The sequence below is a fragment of the Lipotes vexillifer genome, unplaced genomic scaffold (genome assembly GCF_000442215.2).
Source record: "Lipotes vexillifer unplaced genomic scaffold, Lipotes_vexillifer_v1.1 scaffold240, whole genome shotgun sequence".
Lineage (NCBI taxonomy): Eukaryota > Metazoa > Chordata > Mammalia > Artiodactyla > Lipotidae > Lipotes > Lipotes vexillifer.
The window spans coordinates 8,319,353-8,336,964 of NW_006797481.1; the positions used below are offsets into that span (position 1 = coordinate 8,319,353).

At 49.8% G+C, this 17,612-nt stretch overlaps 1 protein-coding gene across 1 annotated transcript in view; it reads right to left on the reverse strand.

The window, feature by feature from the left end:
* Positions 1 to 8,273: 8,273 nt before the first annotated feature.
* Positions 8,274 to 17,612, reverse strand: part of VTI1A (vesicle transport through interaction with t-SNAREs 1A) — a 350,516-nt gene continuing 341,177 nt past the window's right edge. The window contains exon 8 of the mRNA XM_007469624.1: positions 8,274 to 9,081. Coding sequence (XP_007469686.1) covers positions 8,988 to 9,081 — 94 coding nt within the window. The 3' untranslated portion in view covers positions 8,274 to 8,987. The remainder of the gene's footprint in view (positions 9,082 to 17,612) is intronic.

Genomic DNA, 17,612 nt, shown 5'->3' on the forward strand with positions numbered 1-17,612 from the left:
CCAAGGAAGCCAGTGTTCCTGTGGCCGGGCCGTGGCTTCCAGAATGTGGTGCTGGTTGAAGGAGAGAGAAGCCCGGCCGGAGGCTGAAGACCTGGCATCCACCCCTGGCGCTGCCACCGACTTACTGGGTGATCCTGAGCAAGTGTTTTTCCCTCTCTGAGCCCCGTTTCCCCATCTGAAGATGAGCAGGGTGTCTAATGGCCCCTAAAGCTCACACAGTTTGAGGGCTCTGTGAGCCCAAGCTCGTCCACCTGCTTGGCTTTTGCCATCCAAACTGTCACCAAGGTGGCCAGCATGGAGCTCAAGGGATGGTGATCCATGTTTCCTCATTTCAAAACCCTGCTCTCGGGCTCTGTGTGTTTCATCTCTCCTCAAAAAGGAGCTCAGGGAGGCCCGTCCGGAGGCCGGGATGCCCAGGCGCCTCCAGGCTCCGAGTGCCACGTGGCCAGACATCAAAGTGTCTCCAGTGTCTGGGGGTGCTGCTGGGGGAGGGTGATCAACTCACCCACGTGCCCAAGTCTGGATTCTGCTTCTATTTTCCCCGTTCCACATGGAGGACAGAGAGCGGGGAAGAAGGGGAGAGAAGCCTTTGAAAAGACGTCTCCTGCCCGCTCTGCTCAGCCCGGCCACACTCCCGTGGTGCGGCTCTTATAGCCACTCGGCAACTTTTTTCCCTTTCATGATATTTTGGGTTTCCGATCGCCTTCCAAGTCAAACTTTTATCATTTAATAAGCAGGGAGAAGAAAATCCTCCAAGTCAGTCCCAGTCTAAATGGTCCCCATTCCTGTCCCTGGCCTCTCCTGGCTGGTCCTGCTGCACGAGGGGCCAGTGCTCACGAGGACCCATCCACCGACAGGTAAGCGTCAGCCCTACTCCCGCTCCAATGGGGCGACTGCACAAACGTAGTCATGGAGATTGCAAGGAGGAATGAACACACAGCCCTGCTGTTTGGAAAGGACTTTGCCAAGCAATTTATGGACATGGGCCTTAATCTCAGGGGCAGCAGTGGAAGGCGGCAGAGGCAGGGGCATTGCAATGTGATTTCCAGGCCCTGAGAGTCGCTTGCCTGAGACCAGAGAGCAAGACAGGATGCTGGGCGTGAAAACAGCTTTCTGACCACCAGCCCCAGGGCTGGGGGGTTATTTTACCTGTTTTCTTATCTATCTTCTTGACCATGTGTCTTCGGGGCCTGGAACATAGTAAATGCTCAATAAATATTTATTGACTAGCTGGATAAATCTGATTATACCTCTCATGCTTCGAACAGGGAAAGATTTGGTTATTTCGAAGTCTCGTTGGGGACAATAAAAAGCTCACTGAGGCCATCTAGCTCTCCTCGCTCTGTGATTTCCTGGGAGGGGTGGGCTTGGATGAAGAGGAGATGGAAATGATGCAGAGAGAGGCTCTGAGGGTCATAATGCCCCGCTGTGCCAAGACCCCTGGGTAGGGCAGCGTGGGGAGGGTCTGCTCAGGGCATAAGTGAGCCGTGTGGGCTCTTCCCTAAATGTCAAATTGTGCACCGCAGTGGGCTTGGCCTCCTGTCACCTTCAGCCGGACCTGGACAGGAGGCTGGAGCAGCTCACGGAAGGACGTAGTCTGCTGGGCCCCAAGGTAAACTGTGCTAACGGCACCCCTACCTCCCTGTTCTGTCCTCCTTCTCAGTAAGGGCACTGCTGCGCGAGGTGTCCCAGAGCCCTCAACCCGTTACCTCTCCTCGGCAGAGTGCACGTGTTCTCAGAATCCCCGTGTCTGCCTGAGCAGCCCTGGGCCCTGGCCGGGTGTGGGTGGACTTTTGGGGCAAGGCTGTGTCCCCGGTAACCCATCCATTACCCAGAAGGGTAGCTGGTGCCAGGAGAAACCTCCAGAGAGCTGGTCCCAGGGAGCCCAGGCCCCCTTCCCTTCTCCTCTTTCTTCCAAAGACCGCTAACTACTCCCTTGAGCGGTGGGTCGCTTCTCCCCCAAATGCCAGATCTCCCACAGGAAACGGTCAGACCGGAAAGGTTTATCCAGAGGGATCGGTCGCTGATGAAGCTGCCTGGGGGATTATGAATCTGCATTTTTCCAGGGTCCAAGGTCAGAAACCAAAGGAGTGAGTCTTTAAAGGTAGCATTTCAGGTGTCCCCCAGCCAGCCCATAGGGTGTCACCATGCAGGGCCCTGGCTGACCTTACAATTGTACACCCTTCAGAGGGCCAAGGCCTTGGCCACCTCCTGTGTCTAGAAGAGAAGCAAACAAGGGAAGGGGGCAGTGTGGTCGGAGCCTCAGGGAGTGCGGCTGGCAGGCTTGTGTCCCCGCCTTTACCAGCCTACGGCCTATGCTTCTCCACTGAATTTAGCAGCAGCTCCCGTCTCCCAAGGAGGTGATGGATTCTAGCCACATTCTCAGCTCCTCCCCCTTCTGATGATGTAAGACAGGGAAAATTAAGAGGAAAATGCAGTACAGTGAGGCACACTGCCGAGCCCGATGGTGGGTATACGGTAGGCCTCCGTAAGTGTCAGCTGAGGGCGCCTCTGAGGCCAGGATCTTAGGCAGAACTTTCTGGAAAGAAGCTGGAGCCTGAGGTTTGTATTCGTTCTCAACTCTGGGGGACCTTGTCATGCAAAAACCACTTCTCTCCAACTCAGGTACTTTTCCTGGCAACATAAGTTAAAAACAAAAAAGTTGAGGCCACAAAGCAGCACTGAGCTGGAGGAGGGCCTTGGCTCCCCTGGTCCTGTCCCCTCCTGCGTACACTTTGGGGAGGCCGGGGGACATAGGGGGTGCGCCGCACTGAGCGGTGCCTGTCCTGCCCCCAGGAAAGTCCAGGCAGCTCTCAGCAGAGGAGCGTGCGCGGTCGATCAATACAGGCTTCGGGGCCGCTGGGCTATTATTCACGCCAAAGGGCCTTGTTGGGATGAAGGGAAGGAGTGCTGCATGGATTCACAGAATCGCAGGCCGGAGCTCTGCTCCTTGGCATTTCCCCCTGTCTCTGTGATATCTTCGTTATGTATGCAGCACAAGCAGCGAGGTGATTCAGGATAAAGAAGTGCTTTCCCCACAGCTGGCTGGGAGCCCCATGAGGCAAGGCAACAGGGGTTGCGTGTGATTTGGGCCAGGGTTCCAGGAGATATGCCCCCGGCCCTTCCTCTCCTTTGGCTGTTTCTGAAGGAGGGGCCCAGAGTGGCACAAAGTGGGGCCTACTTGCCTGTGTCCCTCCTTCTTGGCTACATCCTGGGATGAGGCCCCCTAACCATCTCCATCCTTAACCTGCACATTGCCTGTTCCTTACCTCCTCATACACTCCCAACCTCATACACTCCCATTCCTGTCCTGCCATCTTGGTTTGCCCTACCGTCTTGGTTTGCCCTACCATCATGGTTGCCCCACCTTCTTGGTTGACCCACCATCTTGTTTTTGCCCTACTTGCCTCTGGCAAGCTGGCTCTGGAACATTCACCTGTTACTGACGTGGAATCCTCACAGACATGGGCAGTCTCTCTCAGCACTCAATGTGTCTTTCCTCCAGGACACTGACGTTGGCTCCAACACCCATTTCAGGACCCTGTATCCAGCCTTGGCTCTAATCGCACACCCTATTCTCTCGCCAGTACCTGGCTGCTCTTGGTTACCCTTCAATGGCTCCCTTCTTGGGTGCAGTGCCGAGGGCTTTAAGAACTTTTCTGAGCTGTCCGTGTACACAGTCGCCTGCCCCATTTTAAAAAGGCTGACATCTCGTCTAAGAGCCACCTGACTATTCACATAATGTGGGCGGCCTCTCGCAGGCACCACTGGTTTGAGTCCAGTGTGCTGCAGGCAGAGTAGTTTCCTGGGGTTTCGTTTCAGGTTAGTGAGTTATGGCATAGGGCGAGGCCAAGTTTGAGGGCCGCCCCCTCATCTCAGGCAGTAGCCTCGAGCAGTGTCTCTGGGAGTCAGGCTGGGGATGGCTCACTACAGAGTCTTCCTTCCTTCTTTCTGGAAAAACGACTCTGAGCAAGCCTTTTGCTGAGGTATAGAGTCCATTCCAAAGGTGGCAAGTTGTTGTGTGGCTAATTTGGAGTGGACTGAAATGGAGGCTTGAGATCCCCCAGACCCTGGTGTGTCTGCCATTTCTAAGCCCACAGTGATCCATGAGGCTTGAGGCCAGGCCTCACCTGGCTCACACCTGCTGGTCCCTCCTGTGCCACGGCTCCTGTAGGGCCATCTGTCCTTGTGTGGGTGACACTGAGAGGTGCTGTGCTGGGCAAGGAATGTGTACCATCTCTCCCCTTCACATCCACAGAGAAGCTGCCCAAGGGGTCTGGTCTCTCTGGGGATGGGGGGGGGGGCGGGGGGAAGTAGAAAGAGGCTGGGGGAAAAGAACTCCCCATTCCCTGATGTGGGTGACACTGAGAGGTGCTGTGCTGGGCAAGGAATGTGTACCATCTCTCCCCTTCACATCCACAGAGAAGCTGCCCAAGGGGTCTGGTCTCTCTGGGGATGGGGGGGGGGGGCGGGTGGAAGTAGAAAGAGGCTGGGAGAAAAGTACTCCCCATTCCCTGATATTGACCAGAACACCCCAGCTCTGCCAATGAACCAGGGCTCTCAGAGTGGCTGTATGGTTATGTAACTCATCGAATCAAACAGGGTGACCAGATGCGTCCAGCAGTTACAGCATGGAAGATGCCACTGACTTCTGATTTAGGATATGATGATGATACTGGAACTTTTCCCCGCAGGCTCACAGCCCACGGAAAAGCCAGACACTTCACAGAAAGGAAAAAAAGGTGGAAGGTCAACCCCAGGAAAGTGCTGCTTCTGTTGTCTATCAGGAAAGCACTGTTTGCAATGAGCTCATCGATGACACAGAGATGGCCCAGACGTGCCCCCATCACACCCTCCCAGCACCAGCCAGCCGGACACACAAGTGTTCCTTTGAGAAGTCCCTACTTACTTTCACTCCAGACCGGAGTCCTCCAACCACACACTCAGCTAAAGGGGGAGGCAAGTGGACCAGAGACAGGGGACTCACAGCGGTTCCTCGGAAACCAGCCCCAGCCATAACCGACCAGCAGTCCTTGGCTCTGGACACACATTTCTCCCAGGAAAGCCATCTCCACTCCCAAGCACTGGGTGCCCCACTGGGCTAGCCGTTCAAACCAAAGAGATGAGGGAATCATGGCTGGTAGTTAATTCTCAACTACGTAGACAAACGGCTATAAATATTTATGATAGGAAATTTCATTATTTCAAAATGCTGCTCTAAATTTCCAGCTATCTCCATGAGAGTGCCTGCCGAACAGGTTGCAAATTAAGAACAATTATTTTTGTCTTCTGCATTTGAATAGAACTTACACCTAAAGTCATTTAAAGGGGTTAACATCCACCTTAATTAAATATTAAAGTGTGCCTGTACCTGCTGCTATTGTTGCCCCTTCGAATAAGATATAACCTATTTTTGACAAGTTTTCATCTTTCTCTGTGGAAGACGCTACATGAAACCAAATCAGTGGCAAAGAGGAGAGTAATGAATAATCTATTTCATATTCCAACAGTACCCAGAGCTCGGAGTGGAAAAATATTCAGTCGGATGATGGCAAGAGGCTGCTTGGGTACCACATGACACAGCTAATGTTTAAATAATAATAATAATAAAAAAAGGGATAAACAAATCATTAGCCCTTAACAGTTTAGTGCAATTTGTTAATGAACGTAATGGTGGGGACTAATAATGAAAGAAAATAAAAACGTCTAAACAGGCGCCAAGTTGCTGGCGATGCGCAATTATTTCCTTGTCAAGTTTTTATGATTTAATGAGCCCCTCTGGGACTGACGGCTGTCAGTCAGTCGTGACTTTTTGACACCATTACAACTTCAAATACAGCAGCAGGCAGGCTGTTTTCCTCGGATTTGAAATACTGAAATGATCTGACAGTTTTAAAGAAAAGATGTGCAAAAGAAAGAGGAAAAAAAAAAAGGAGAGAGGAAGAGAAAGACGGTTGCTTTCCTTTCTTTCCTTTTTTTTCCTTCCCCCTCCTTTCTTCTGTGGAGTAGATAATCTCTGGATGCTATTTGGTAATGAAAATCCAATCACCGAGGTCATTATCTGATGAGGTTTTTGGAACAGGCAGGCTTTTTTCCCCCTCTTTATTTCTTTACTTAATGATAACCCTCAATGGGCTTGCCCCGCATGGGACGGCCAGAGCTGCACAATTTTGTTCACCATTAATTTCAGCCTTTGAAGCTCAGGGCTCAGAAGCAGTAGCAAAGCAAACCCCCCACCAAGCTGGTTCCAAAATAAGACAATCCAGCCTGCCTTAAACAGAATAGCAAATGGCCTCCCAGCCCAGGCCTGGCGGCTGACGTCAGGCCCGCTGCATTTGCAGGCATTCGTCGGCATTCGTCTTCAACGTGGAACATTTAAAACTCTTTACAACTTAAGAGACTTTAATTAAATTGCTTTTGATTCTGGAGCAGGGCAGCATCCGCTTTATTTACGCTGCCAGGGAAACTGTTTAGTCTGCACGAATTTTATATGGCAAGGGCTTCCTCCTTCCTCTTCCTCCGCCGTCTCCTCCTACACCCCACCCTTCCATTGAACATAATTTTTAACAAAGGCTCCTGACTTTAGAGATATTCATCAATTTCACATTAAGTTCCTAGAACCTTTCACAGTTCTATGAATGGCTTCCAATGTGTGGGCTTTCCTCCTTCCCCAGGGGAGCAGGGCGAACAATTTTCCTCCCCTGGGCCACCTCTGAGTCTGTCCTGCAGCATTCGAGAGGGCCAGGCGGGAAATTCAGGGGCCTTCGGACCAGCTTCCTACAAAGTGGTCACTATCCCGGGCTAGGGGGTCGCTCTTGAGGTGAATTTGATGGGGCTGTTAGGCCAAGGGTTATCTGTTCATCTTCTTTCCACTCTCAGGGTTGAATTGGGGCAAAATCTCAGGCGAGGGCTGATAATGACATAGAACCCTAAAGAAGCCACTGAAGGGTGAGTGATGCACTCCCTCCTCATTTCCTCTTTCAACATGAACGCCAGGTGTTAGTGAAATATTTAGGAGCCAGCAAGTTTAGATGATCAGATCAACCTGGCTTGCCAGGTGGCCTTAGAAAGAGTCTGGCGGCGTGAGGTGTAGCTGGGTGACGGATTATACACTTTAGCTAAGACCAACTGTTTCGAGGGAAGCCACCAGAGAGGCTGGTAGAATACCTCCCCACCATTAGAGTTTCAAAACGAGAAGGAGATTACTTGTTTCCCTGCTTTTTCATTGTTTCTTCGATGTGTTTAGCAGGTACAGAATTCCGTTATCAGAATAAAAGATTCTTGCTGAGATAGATCCCTTAAGCTGATAGGAAAATTAGCACAGCCTTCCCGCTCCTTTGCTGGCCTATTTTGCTCTGCCAAAATCCCACACCACCCCTGAGAAGTAAATGCTGCAGCTTTATTTACACAATACTAAATGATTTATCTGAACACATGCAGGCCCTAGCCTGTTTCGATAAGTACAATTTCTTGGGTGGACTTTGCCATTCTGCATTTCCTCTCTAAACCATAATGGTTCTCTTCTGAGTTGGGGAAAAAAAAAAAAAATCAAGTGCTGCATCCAGGTGATCTCAGCCCATGGGCACAGGTGGTTAGCATTTTTTATGAAGGGAACAGGTTTGCTTTTCAAGGATTCAAAGCTTCCAATTATACTCAAAAGATAGAAAGGACCCTGTAAGTGCCTATGAAGTCTTAAGAAAAACACATTTTGCTTTATGACTAGCGGGAGAATGACCTCAGCTTGGGCACCTTGAAGCCTGATCATAAATGAACTCATTTTAAACGCAATTCCCGGTTACCTCGGACAGAAAGAAACCAAAGAAAATCACAAAGCATGGCAGAGGTTTGAATACATCGTGAATTCAGGAAGGCAGTGCTCACATTTGTTAGTGAAAGACCCAAGCCATCCTTTTGTAACGCGCTGCAATCCCTTATTCTTTTAAAGAAGGTGAGTGAACATTTTCCATCAAGTTTATTTCCAGTGGATCAGCCTATAGGACTCTACCATATTGATAATCACATTTGAAATTTCTCACTGAAGGAGTCAGATTCTTGCTCTATCCTGAAATATTCATGCTCTCTTTACATACTGGAATGGATGTGGAGAGAACCCTGTCAGACCTTTTACATGTACGAGGGCTGCTTTTGGCAGTGCAAATATTACGACGGAAAGGATACAGAGATGCTTACACAGGTCAGGGGAGAGGAGGTCACCATTAAATACCATGCCGGGGCTCTCTCTGCCAGCAGATTCTGGGGAGTATGGGATTTTTGGAAGGCAAGGAAATCTTTCTTGTAGCCAGTAATCAAAGTGGTGAAAAGTGGATATTGGGCAGTCTCAGCAAAAAATATTCTTGGGTAAAAAAAAATATATGTATGCATAGAAAAACAGGGAAAGTGCTAAGTCAATTTCCTGCACAACTGCTATTAAATACCCACCTTTACGATGAAAGCTCTCAGGCAGGTGGACTATATTCATTATGCCTGGGGAGGAACAGGGCTGGTTTGCTGGGCCAGTCACTGGCTCTGGCCGCTGCTTGCCTCTGCATTTTTCATGCTCACACATCACAGAAGGGCTGATCGGTGACAAGAGGTGTGTGACAAACAGCACAGTCCATCAGAAGCCCCCGTGACTGCCTCATCATGCCCTCTCCCAAACCATGACCCCTGACATGTCCACAGGGCAAGCAAGAATGTCACCGAGGCTATTTTGGTCAGTAGATGAAATTACCAAAAGGCAAATAAACATTCGCCTTCCCCTATGAAAAACAAATCTGGGTGAAGACAAACCTAGAAAACGAAGCCAACCCACATGCAAACAGGAATAGAAAATATTTTTACACTCTTTGCACTTCAGCTGAACAGCGGTGAGAGAGAGGGAGGGTCATTCAGGCCCTGTCAGCGCGAGAGAATGATTCATGTGACCATTTTGTCTTAATTACTCAGAACGAGCCATGGTCGCTGTTTATCAAGGAAGAGCAGATACATCAGTGTCTTCTGACAGAAAAAGTGATCGCTGTCAGGATGGTGATAACCAGGACGATGGCCAGAATGACGATCAGGATGCGGTTCTGGATGATTCTAGGAGAGAGCAAAGCATGAAAAGCGATTCACACAGATAAACCGAGGACAAAGACCATATAAGACCAGGTCGGCTAATCAAACGGAGGCTTCGCGGATGGGGGTGGGGAGCCCAGTGTGGGGTGTGCGTGTGCGTGCGTGTGCCTGCGTGCGTGCATGTGTGTGACCACGCAGCTCTGTGTTTCCACAAACAATCCACCAGCAAACGAACGACGCCACAGCGATTGTCACGAGGCACCCGGAGGAATGCTTCCTGAGAAGCTGCAGCGAATCAAATGGCTTTCTGGTCTCCGAGTACCATGTAGTAATCTTTCAGTGATCAAGGGCCCCATGCGAGCTTCTCTTTTTAATTTAACATGTGAGACAAGCCTCATTTTTTTTGCAGTGTTTCCCGTGAAAGTGAAAGACTCCAAGGAAACATATGTCAGTAAGGTACTTACCTGTACAGAAATACCCGGGGAAAAGTAAAAGAGAGACTTAGGAAGAAAAGGACAAGATTAAGAAGCAAGTGTCAAGCTTGCAGCTCAGGCTATGAAACCATCATCTGTCACTGGGGCTCACGCTCCGTTACGCCGAGAGGAAACGTTACATGTGCTCCGTGGCAAAAAAAAAAAAAAAAAAAAAGATGGAAATGAGGAATAATACAAAGTACCCGGGTGCCTCGTGTGCTCTGGCTGGTGGGCCCTCACCTCTAGGGATTCCAATCCCCTCAGCTGTGGCTCTGCCAAATGCAGATGGGGAACTGGGGACTCAGAAGGAGAGCCAGAGTGCAGACGCACGCTCCAAGATGCCTGCAGAGGGCTTCTGAGGAAGTTGTCTCATACTTTGTTACCTCATTCTGAGAAAAGAGGTCGAACATCAGTATGCCTCGCTGAGGTTGTCTAAGGGAAAAAGCTGGGTCAAACAGCCCTGCCCACGCTCGCTCCCACAGAACCGACCATGCAGAAATAGAGGCAGAGTGTTGGGCACTCCGGCTGGCTGTTCATCCAGCTGTCAAGACCCCACAGCAAACCCCATCTGCCTGTCCTCCAAATACCAAGGAGAAAAGAAGGTCTGCTGCCTTGTCTAGACACAGAACGTGGGAAGGGGACTCCCATGGGAGGAACTAGGTGGGACCAGCCAGGCCCCTGGTTTAACAGAGACCCCACCCTCCTAACTTCACATCTTCGAGAAGAAATCTCTACAGGGCCTTCGCAGTCTTTTCTAGCTTCTGGGTGAGTTTCTTTCTCGGAAGAATGACAACATCCTTGTGGTTTCAGTTGCATTCTTCCTTGCGCAACCCTTTCTTCCCCAAACCTAAATGGATGGATGCAGATGGTCACATCAGACAAGCCCACTCCCTCGTGGCCCCCTGGAAGGACCAGCTCCCTCTCCTCCTGACAGGTTACAAAATGATCACATTTGCTGACACGTCTTCCGCAAAACTGCTTTAGCGCCTGTGTCCACTTTCCTCCAAGGAGATGAATGATCCGCTCGGTCCTCATTTATCACGTAATGCTCAGCTAAGATCTGTCTCGTTTATTTCTTCCCTTCCCCACTAGAAAGGCTGCGCCCTGACATTAATTCTTCTGCGATGACAGCTAATTCAGACTCAACAGGCCATATTTACTCAGGAACCAGGAAGATTCTCGGTCCCCAAAATAAATAAATAAAAACGGGACTTCGCAGCTTGTTAAAGTGAGGCTAATTACGAACACTGATCGGTATAACTTGGTGGCTTGATTTAAAACCCAAACTGATTTTTTCCCCTTTTCCCTGGAAGGGGCAGAAGTCTTCAGAACAGTCCCTACACATCCCATTTGCCCAAGTCACTGTCAAATCTCTACCACAGTCACCCGCATCAGACTTGCAAAGGAAATCAGCAAAATGGAAGCTCAGCAGTGAAACAGATTGAAAGCATGAAAACTCTTTAAAATTCTGCCTTAAGTCATCCACGGTAGTGTGTCTCCCGGATGACGACCATTTTATTTGTGGGTTGAGGGCCCCAAGGCATCCATGACGCTAATTTATAAAGGATTAACTGTGGGTGTTACCTGTTTAATCTGAGGCATGGTTAGAAAAATGAATACACAGGAATCCCTAAATCCTCAGCTCTTCCGCAGTCTTCCTAATTGGGCTTCCCTCATCTCAAAGCAAAGAGTGGGTTTCACCCATGATTTTTCCTAATAGCTTGTCTTTAACTCACTCAGTGCACACACACCTGATCCCAAGAAGGGCACCACTGGGTCACAGACGTTCAGAAAGACCTTGGTGCGTCCACAGAGCCTGGAGTCTTCACTTCTCCAGCCCAGAACTCGGCACGGTTACTGGCACGTAGGCCCCCAGGAGAACTGTCCAAAGGATGATAATGAAAGAACGCAGCCCCTGTAATTGTAATCATTCCATTCAAGGGAGAATGGAGAAGAAATCTGTGCAAATTTAATTTGCAGGAAAATCGCAGGGAGTCTGCATAGAAAAGGCTGAAGTTAAAAGCTGACGTAAACTCCCCGAAGATGGAACACTGTATCATGGCGTCTTCTCAGAGCACTACTGGGTCAAACGGGGAGAAGGAATGGTCCTCATGGAACTGTGTGCTGGCGGTGGAAGAGGTCAGCAGGAGAGAGTATTTGCTTTCAAACAAAGATATGTGGGACAAAGGGTGTAGAGGGGCAAAAAAAAAAAAAAAAAAAAAAAAAAAAGGAGTTGGAGCTGACAGAATTGGAAGTAAACTTGACTCTGGCTAGGCCACCAACCCAGTTTTGGGCCTCAAAGGTGTTGGGCCGATACAATACCTCTAAGGGCCAGAAAAGTGAGCTGTTGGGGCCTTTGAGTGAATAAGACCAAGCCAGCCTGGACAGGGAAACAAAGGCTGGCATTGGTGGGCCCCATCTGTGAGGAGGCCTGGCCTACCGTCACAGCCAGGGGCCGCTGGCAGGTATTGCTGTAGGCAAAGCAGAAAGGAATGCAGAGTCCGGAAAGAATCAGGTCCACAAGCTGGGAAGCGGGGTTCCCAGCTCGTGAAGCAGAGAAGGAACTTTGGAGGAAGCCCAGAGTAACTTCCTTCTAACTTTGGACAAGGTTGTGGGGGGCGCTTTATATTCAACTAGGTCTGCCACAAGCGGTCTTAATCTCCCTTTTGAAAATGCAAAGTGTGTTTACCCAGTAAATAATTTAAGAAAGAATATACACTTGAAAGAAGACATCCATTGAAACAGCGAGGCTAAATTGCCTCCAGGCAAAAACATGTGCATTTGCATGCTGCATTCTATTAAGTGAGCAGGCTGTGGCTTTAAAAGAATGCAGAGCCAAATTAAAAGGAATGTGGGCCTGAAACATCAAGGATTCTCCAAGTTTACTTTATGAATCACAGTGCTGTTGATACAAGATGAATTAACCATTTACTTTGAGGCTGAACTCACAAAGTATTGTTGAAAATACCGATCCCCGTGTGGAACCCAGGGAGCAGCTAATCTTTCCATTGCCAGTCTCCTCTCCCTCCAGAAACAAGCTCCTGCGTGTGGCAGCCGGAATCACAGAAGACTGGTTAAAGGGAAGTAAGCAGACGAGGCACCTGGCACAGCTCTCTGCTCTCGCTGCAGGAACCCAGGAATTCCACTGTAGTGGGCTTTTCCACATTCACCAGCTTGCACATCCTTATTTCTGGGCACACTCACCTGTCCCTTGAGGTTAGATGTGGCCACGTGACCTGTTTTAGTCCATGGAATGTGAGCAGAAGAGCTAGGCATCACTTCCAGGTGGAGGCATTTAACTTCCAGGGTTTGACTCTCCATTTGGATCTTCCCTTGCTGTTCTGATCTAGGAGGCTATAAGTTCCGGGAGTGCAGCTACAGGATGGTGGAGACTCCTTCTGCCTGGATCCCTGAGTCACCCCATGGAAGACTATTGCCCTGGAGGCTCAGTGGGACTCACAGTGGGCTTGTATTAAGGTAATGAGATTTGGGGGTCGTTCGTACTGCAGGATAACATCAGCTATCCTGGGTGATGCGCCCCTGACCCCCTTCTCCAACAAGGTGGGGGTGTCTGGCCAAGTCAAGTGGTTTAAAGCATCAAAAAGCCAAGGTATAACGGCGGGTGAAATGACTTCTTTCCTCGAAGATGAGGTTTTTTGCCTCTTGGTTTTCAAAAGCTGGGATCCTCATCTCTCCATACTTGGTCGTAAGACTCCTCACTGAAGACTCAAGAGCTTCCTCCAGCTGTAACCAATGCCAGTGTGTGCTCATGAATGTTTCAGCAAGCTCAGGTGGGGCATTCTGCTTCCCACGAAGAGCAGATATGTGTTGGCCGCATTCATTTCTCCCTTCCAAACATCTGGCACTACCCCTAGCCCCAGGGGTAGAGCCGTGACCTAGGCTAAGAGGTCAGTGTGTTACATACCCCTGACCACAGTGACTGGACCAGACATGTGAATGAAGCCAGTCTAATAGAGGGAATGTCAGAAGCTTTGCTTGGAATGCAAGGTCAGGTCACCTGGACTATGTGGTGTGCAGGTGTTAGGCCTGGATCTGCTGCAGCCATTTTGTTTCCATGAGGGAAGCCAGCTGAAGAAAGAAGCTGACCCATGGAGGATAGCAGAGTTGAAGGAGAAGCAGAGAAATGGAACCCCAGTCCTGAAGACGTGGACCTCTCTATCAAACATCCTCCTTCTGGACTTTCCATTATATGAGAAAATAAATGAATGCTATTTCTGAAGTCGGTTTGAGCTATAGGTCTTCTGTTATTTGAGACCAAAAAGCATTTTTAGGTTGATTCACTTTAATTTCAAAACCAAGTCCTTGATCAATGTCATATTTTCCCCACATCTTCCGGGAGAATTTCCAGACCATATGCCCCTTGCTCACTCATGTATTTCCCTGTGTGTGTGTGCCCCTCTCTTACCACTACATTTGCCACACAGTTTTATGATTTTCTGTTTCTGTGCAGGTTTCCCCAATAAAAAGTGGCCCCTCTACGGCCTGAATCTCCTTTGTCTTTTGTATTCCCAGTGCTTAAAATAGAGCTTGGCATAGACATTTACAAAAAAAAAAAAAAAAAACTTTGCTGAATGTATGAATGAAGGTTCATGTAGTCGTCTTCCTGGCTTCTAAGAGCTGCTTGTAGACAAGCACAGCTTTAGGAGTTAGCTCTTAGCCACTCTCCCATGAAGCATGCCAGCAGTGTCCAAATCCCTTTACAAGCCTGCATTCATTTGTTGGAGAGTGCACGACACGCCACAGGTTTGACGCCCCGTCCTGCACACGCTTTCCTGCCTGACTGCAAATAATGATGCCTCACCTTTGGGGTCTGACAGAACAGTACCAGTTGGCAGGACATTTAGCAACCATGAGAGCGGGGGGCGGAGCGGGGTGCAGGGGAGACGCTGTGCACAGGAGCCTGTATCGTGTCTCTTTGGGAACTTTCCAAAAACAAGGACCAAGGGAAAGGCTCTCCAAGTTCTACGTCCAATTCAATGGTAATATTCACCAGGAAGAAATGAAAACAGGAGTAGAGGAAATGGTTCATTGTAATCAGCCTCTAACACTAACTTTTAATTTGAGGCATTCTTTTCAAAGCTGGGTACGTGGCTGCCCCTGAGCTAGAGCTGTGTGTTTGTTGTGTCCACTGATAAAGCCCCATCCAGGGTCTTCTATGTCCTGTGCCTTCAGGAGGGATCCTCAGCTTCACCCCAGGATTCAGGTGGGGCGGCCCCCAGTCTCTGATTGCACAGGTGGACACACGACACAGGCAGGCCCGGCTAATTACAGCTCTCTGGCCCCTGCACAACCACTTGTTCAGGAATTGGCAAGCCACTCAGGCCAGATGGAGTCGCCTGGGGATTTTTCCTAAAAAATCAAGAAAAAGGTCCTCTCTTTACTGGGATTGACTGTGGGGACAATGGAAGCCTAGAGCAGCAGGGATGGGGGTATGGGAGAGTGGGGGGTATTCTTATCACCACGCAGGAGGGGAACCTGCCCGAAGGATGGCACACAGAGGAGCAGAGAGCCCAGAGATGAAGAAAAAGACGTGTTCCTAAAGGCATTATTTGAACCCCTGCTGTGTGCCTGAGGAACTTCCCAGTTATAGGAGCCAAACAATTCCCTTTCGATTCAAGCAAGTTTGGCTGAGGCTTCTCTCACTTTCAACCATACTGACTGTACTGAGTTGAATAGCTATCCCCTCACCCTGCCCCAAATTCACGTCCACCTCAGAATGTGACCTCATCTGGAAACAGGGTCTTTGCAGATGTAATTTGTTAAGGATCTTGAGATAAAATCATCCTGGATGTAGGGTGGGCCCGAGAACCAATGACTGGTGTTCCTTATGAGGGATGGCACAGATACAGGGAAGGAGGCCCTATGAAGCCACGTGCAGAGACTGGAGAGATGCTGCCACCAGCCACAGAAAGCGTGGGGTCACCTGAAGCTGTAAGAGGCAAGGGCGGATTTCTTCCCTAGACCTTCAGAGGGAGCATGGCCCTGCTGACTCTGTGATTTCAGACATCAAACCTCTAGAACAGTGACAGAATATATTTCTGTTGTTTTAAGCCCTCAGTTTTTTTTTTTTTTCAGTACGCGGGCCTCTAACTGTTGTGGCCTCTCCGGTTGCGGAGCACAGGGTCCGGACGCACAGGCTCCGCGGCCATGGCTCACGGGCCCAGCCGCTCCGCGGCATGTGGGATCTTCCCGGACCGGGGCACGAACCCGCGCCCCCTGCCTCGGCAGGTGGACTCTCAACCACTGCGCCACCAGGGAAGCCCTAAGCCCTCAGTTTGTGGTGCCTTGTAACGGCAGCCCTCGGACGTGAATACATGAAGTTCTCAGATCCAGACCAGGATACGGACCCGGCCTTCTTGTCTCGGCCTTTACAATGACCCTTCTCCATGTCTCCACCCCCTTGTCTTCCTGTGAGGTCAGGACAGTCCCAGCCTGGTTCCCTGGAAGCTTTGCGTACAGCTGTGGGGCTCACAGTCTTCAGGAGCTGCTGGTTCTTTCATCACAGATGAGATTTCTATTCACGAACAGAGTAGGCAGTGGCCCAAAGCCATGTGAAATGAGGGACCTGAGGGGGCCCATCCCACGAGACTCCTGCCTCTGGGATAAGACATTTAAAACAAGAAGAGGGGCTTCCCAGGTGGTGCAGTGGTTAAGAATCTGCCTCCCAGTGCAGGGGACACGGGTTTGATCCCTGGTCCAAGAAGAACCCATGTGCCGCGGAGCAACTAAACCCGTGCGCCACAACTACTGAGCCTGTGCTCTACAGCCCGTGAGCCACAACTACGGAGCCTGCGTGCCACAACTACTGAAGCCCATGCGCCTAGAGCCCGTGCTCTGCAACAAAGAGAAGCCACCGCAATGAGAAGGCTGCGCACCGCAACCAAGAGTAGCCCCCACTCACCGCAACTAGAGGAAGCCCGCAGGCAGCAATGAAGACCCAACGCAGCCAAAAATAATAAATAAATAAATAAATAATTTATATATATTAAAAAAAAAAAAACCAAGAAGAAAGCCAGATGTTGTCTCTGGGCCAACTAACTAAGCCTCCCCCCACCATTCATAGTCCATACTTACTGACCTGCATTTAGGAGTGGTCAGTTATCCACAAGTCCTGAGGGAACGGGACACAGGAGGGATAAGTTTTAACAGGCGGAGAAATGAGCATGCTCTCCAGCAAGGAAATAAGGGGACTGGAGCCAGTATCTGAGCCCTGGGACACCGAGGCTAGGTCCTGAGTGAGGACAAGAAAGTACTCTGTTTCCGAATTTCTACTTAATTTAAAGGGATTTAACCTTTTCTGTAAAGGGCCAGGTAATAAACGTATCAGTTTGCTAGAGCTGCGGTAACAAAGTACCACAGACTGTGTGGCTCGAGCAACAGAAATGTATTCTCGCGGTCCTGGAGGCCGAACGTCCAAGATCAAGGTGTTGGCAGGTTGGTTCCTCCTGAGCGCTGGGAGGGAGAATCTGCTCCTCGCCTCCGCACCAGCTCCTGGTGGTCTGCTGGCAACACTTGAAGCTCCTCGGCTTGGAGAAGCACCGCCGCGACCTCTGCTTTCATCTTCACGTGGCATTTTTCCTGTGTGCGTATCTGCATCCAAATTTCCTCTTTTTGTAAGGACGCCAGTCATATTGGATTAGGGGACCACCCTGCTCCAGGATGTCTCACTTTAACTAATTGTATCTGCAAAGACCTTTTTTCCAGACAAGGCCACTTTCTGAGGTCCTAGGGGTTAGCAGTTCAACCTGTGGATTTGGGGAAGGGGAGTGGGGGAGGGGAGAACACACAATACAACCCATAACTGTAAGTATTTTAGGCTTTGTGGGCCATACGGCCTCTGCTGCAAGTACAGGATTCTGCCCGTGTAGTGCAAAAGCAGCCCTAGACAATACGTGGACAAGTGACCAGGGCTGTGTTCTAACAAAACTTTCTTTACAAACACTGAGATTTGAATTTCATGTAATTTCCCCACATCAAAAAATATCCTCCTTTTGGGCTTCCCTGGTGGCGCAGTGGTTGGGAGTCCGCCTGCCGATGCAGGGGACGCGGGTTTGTGCCCCG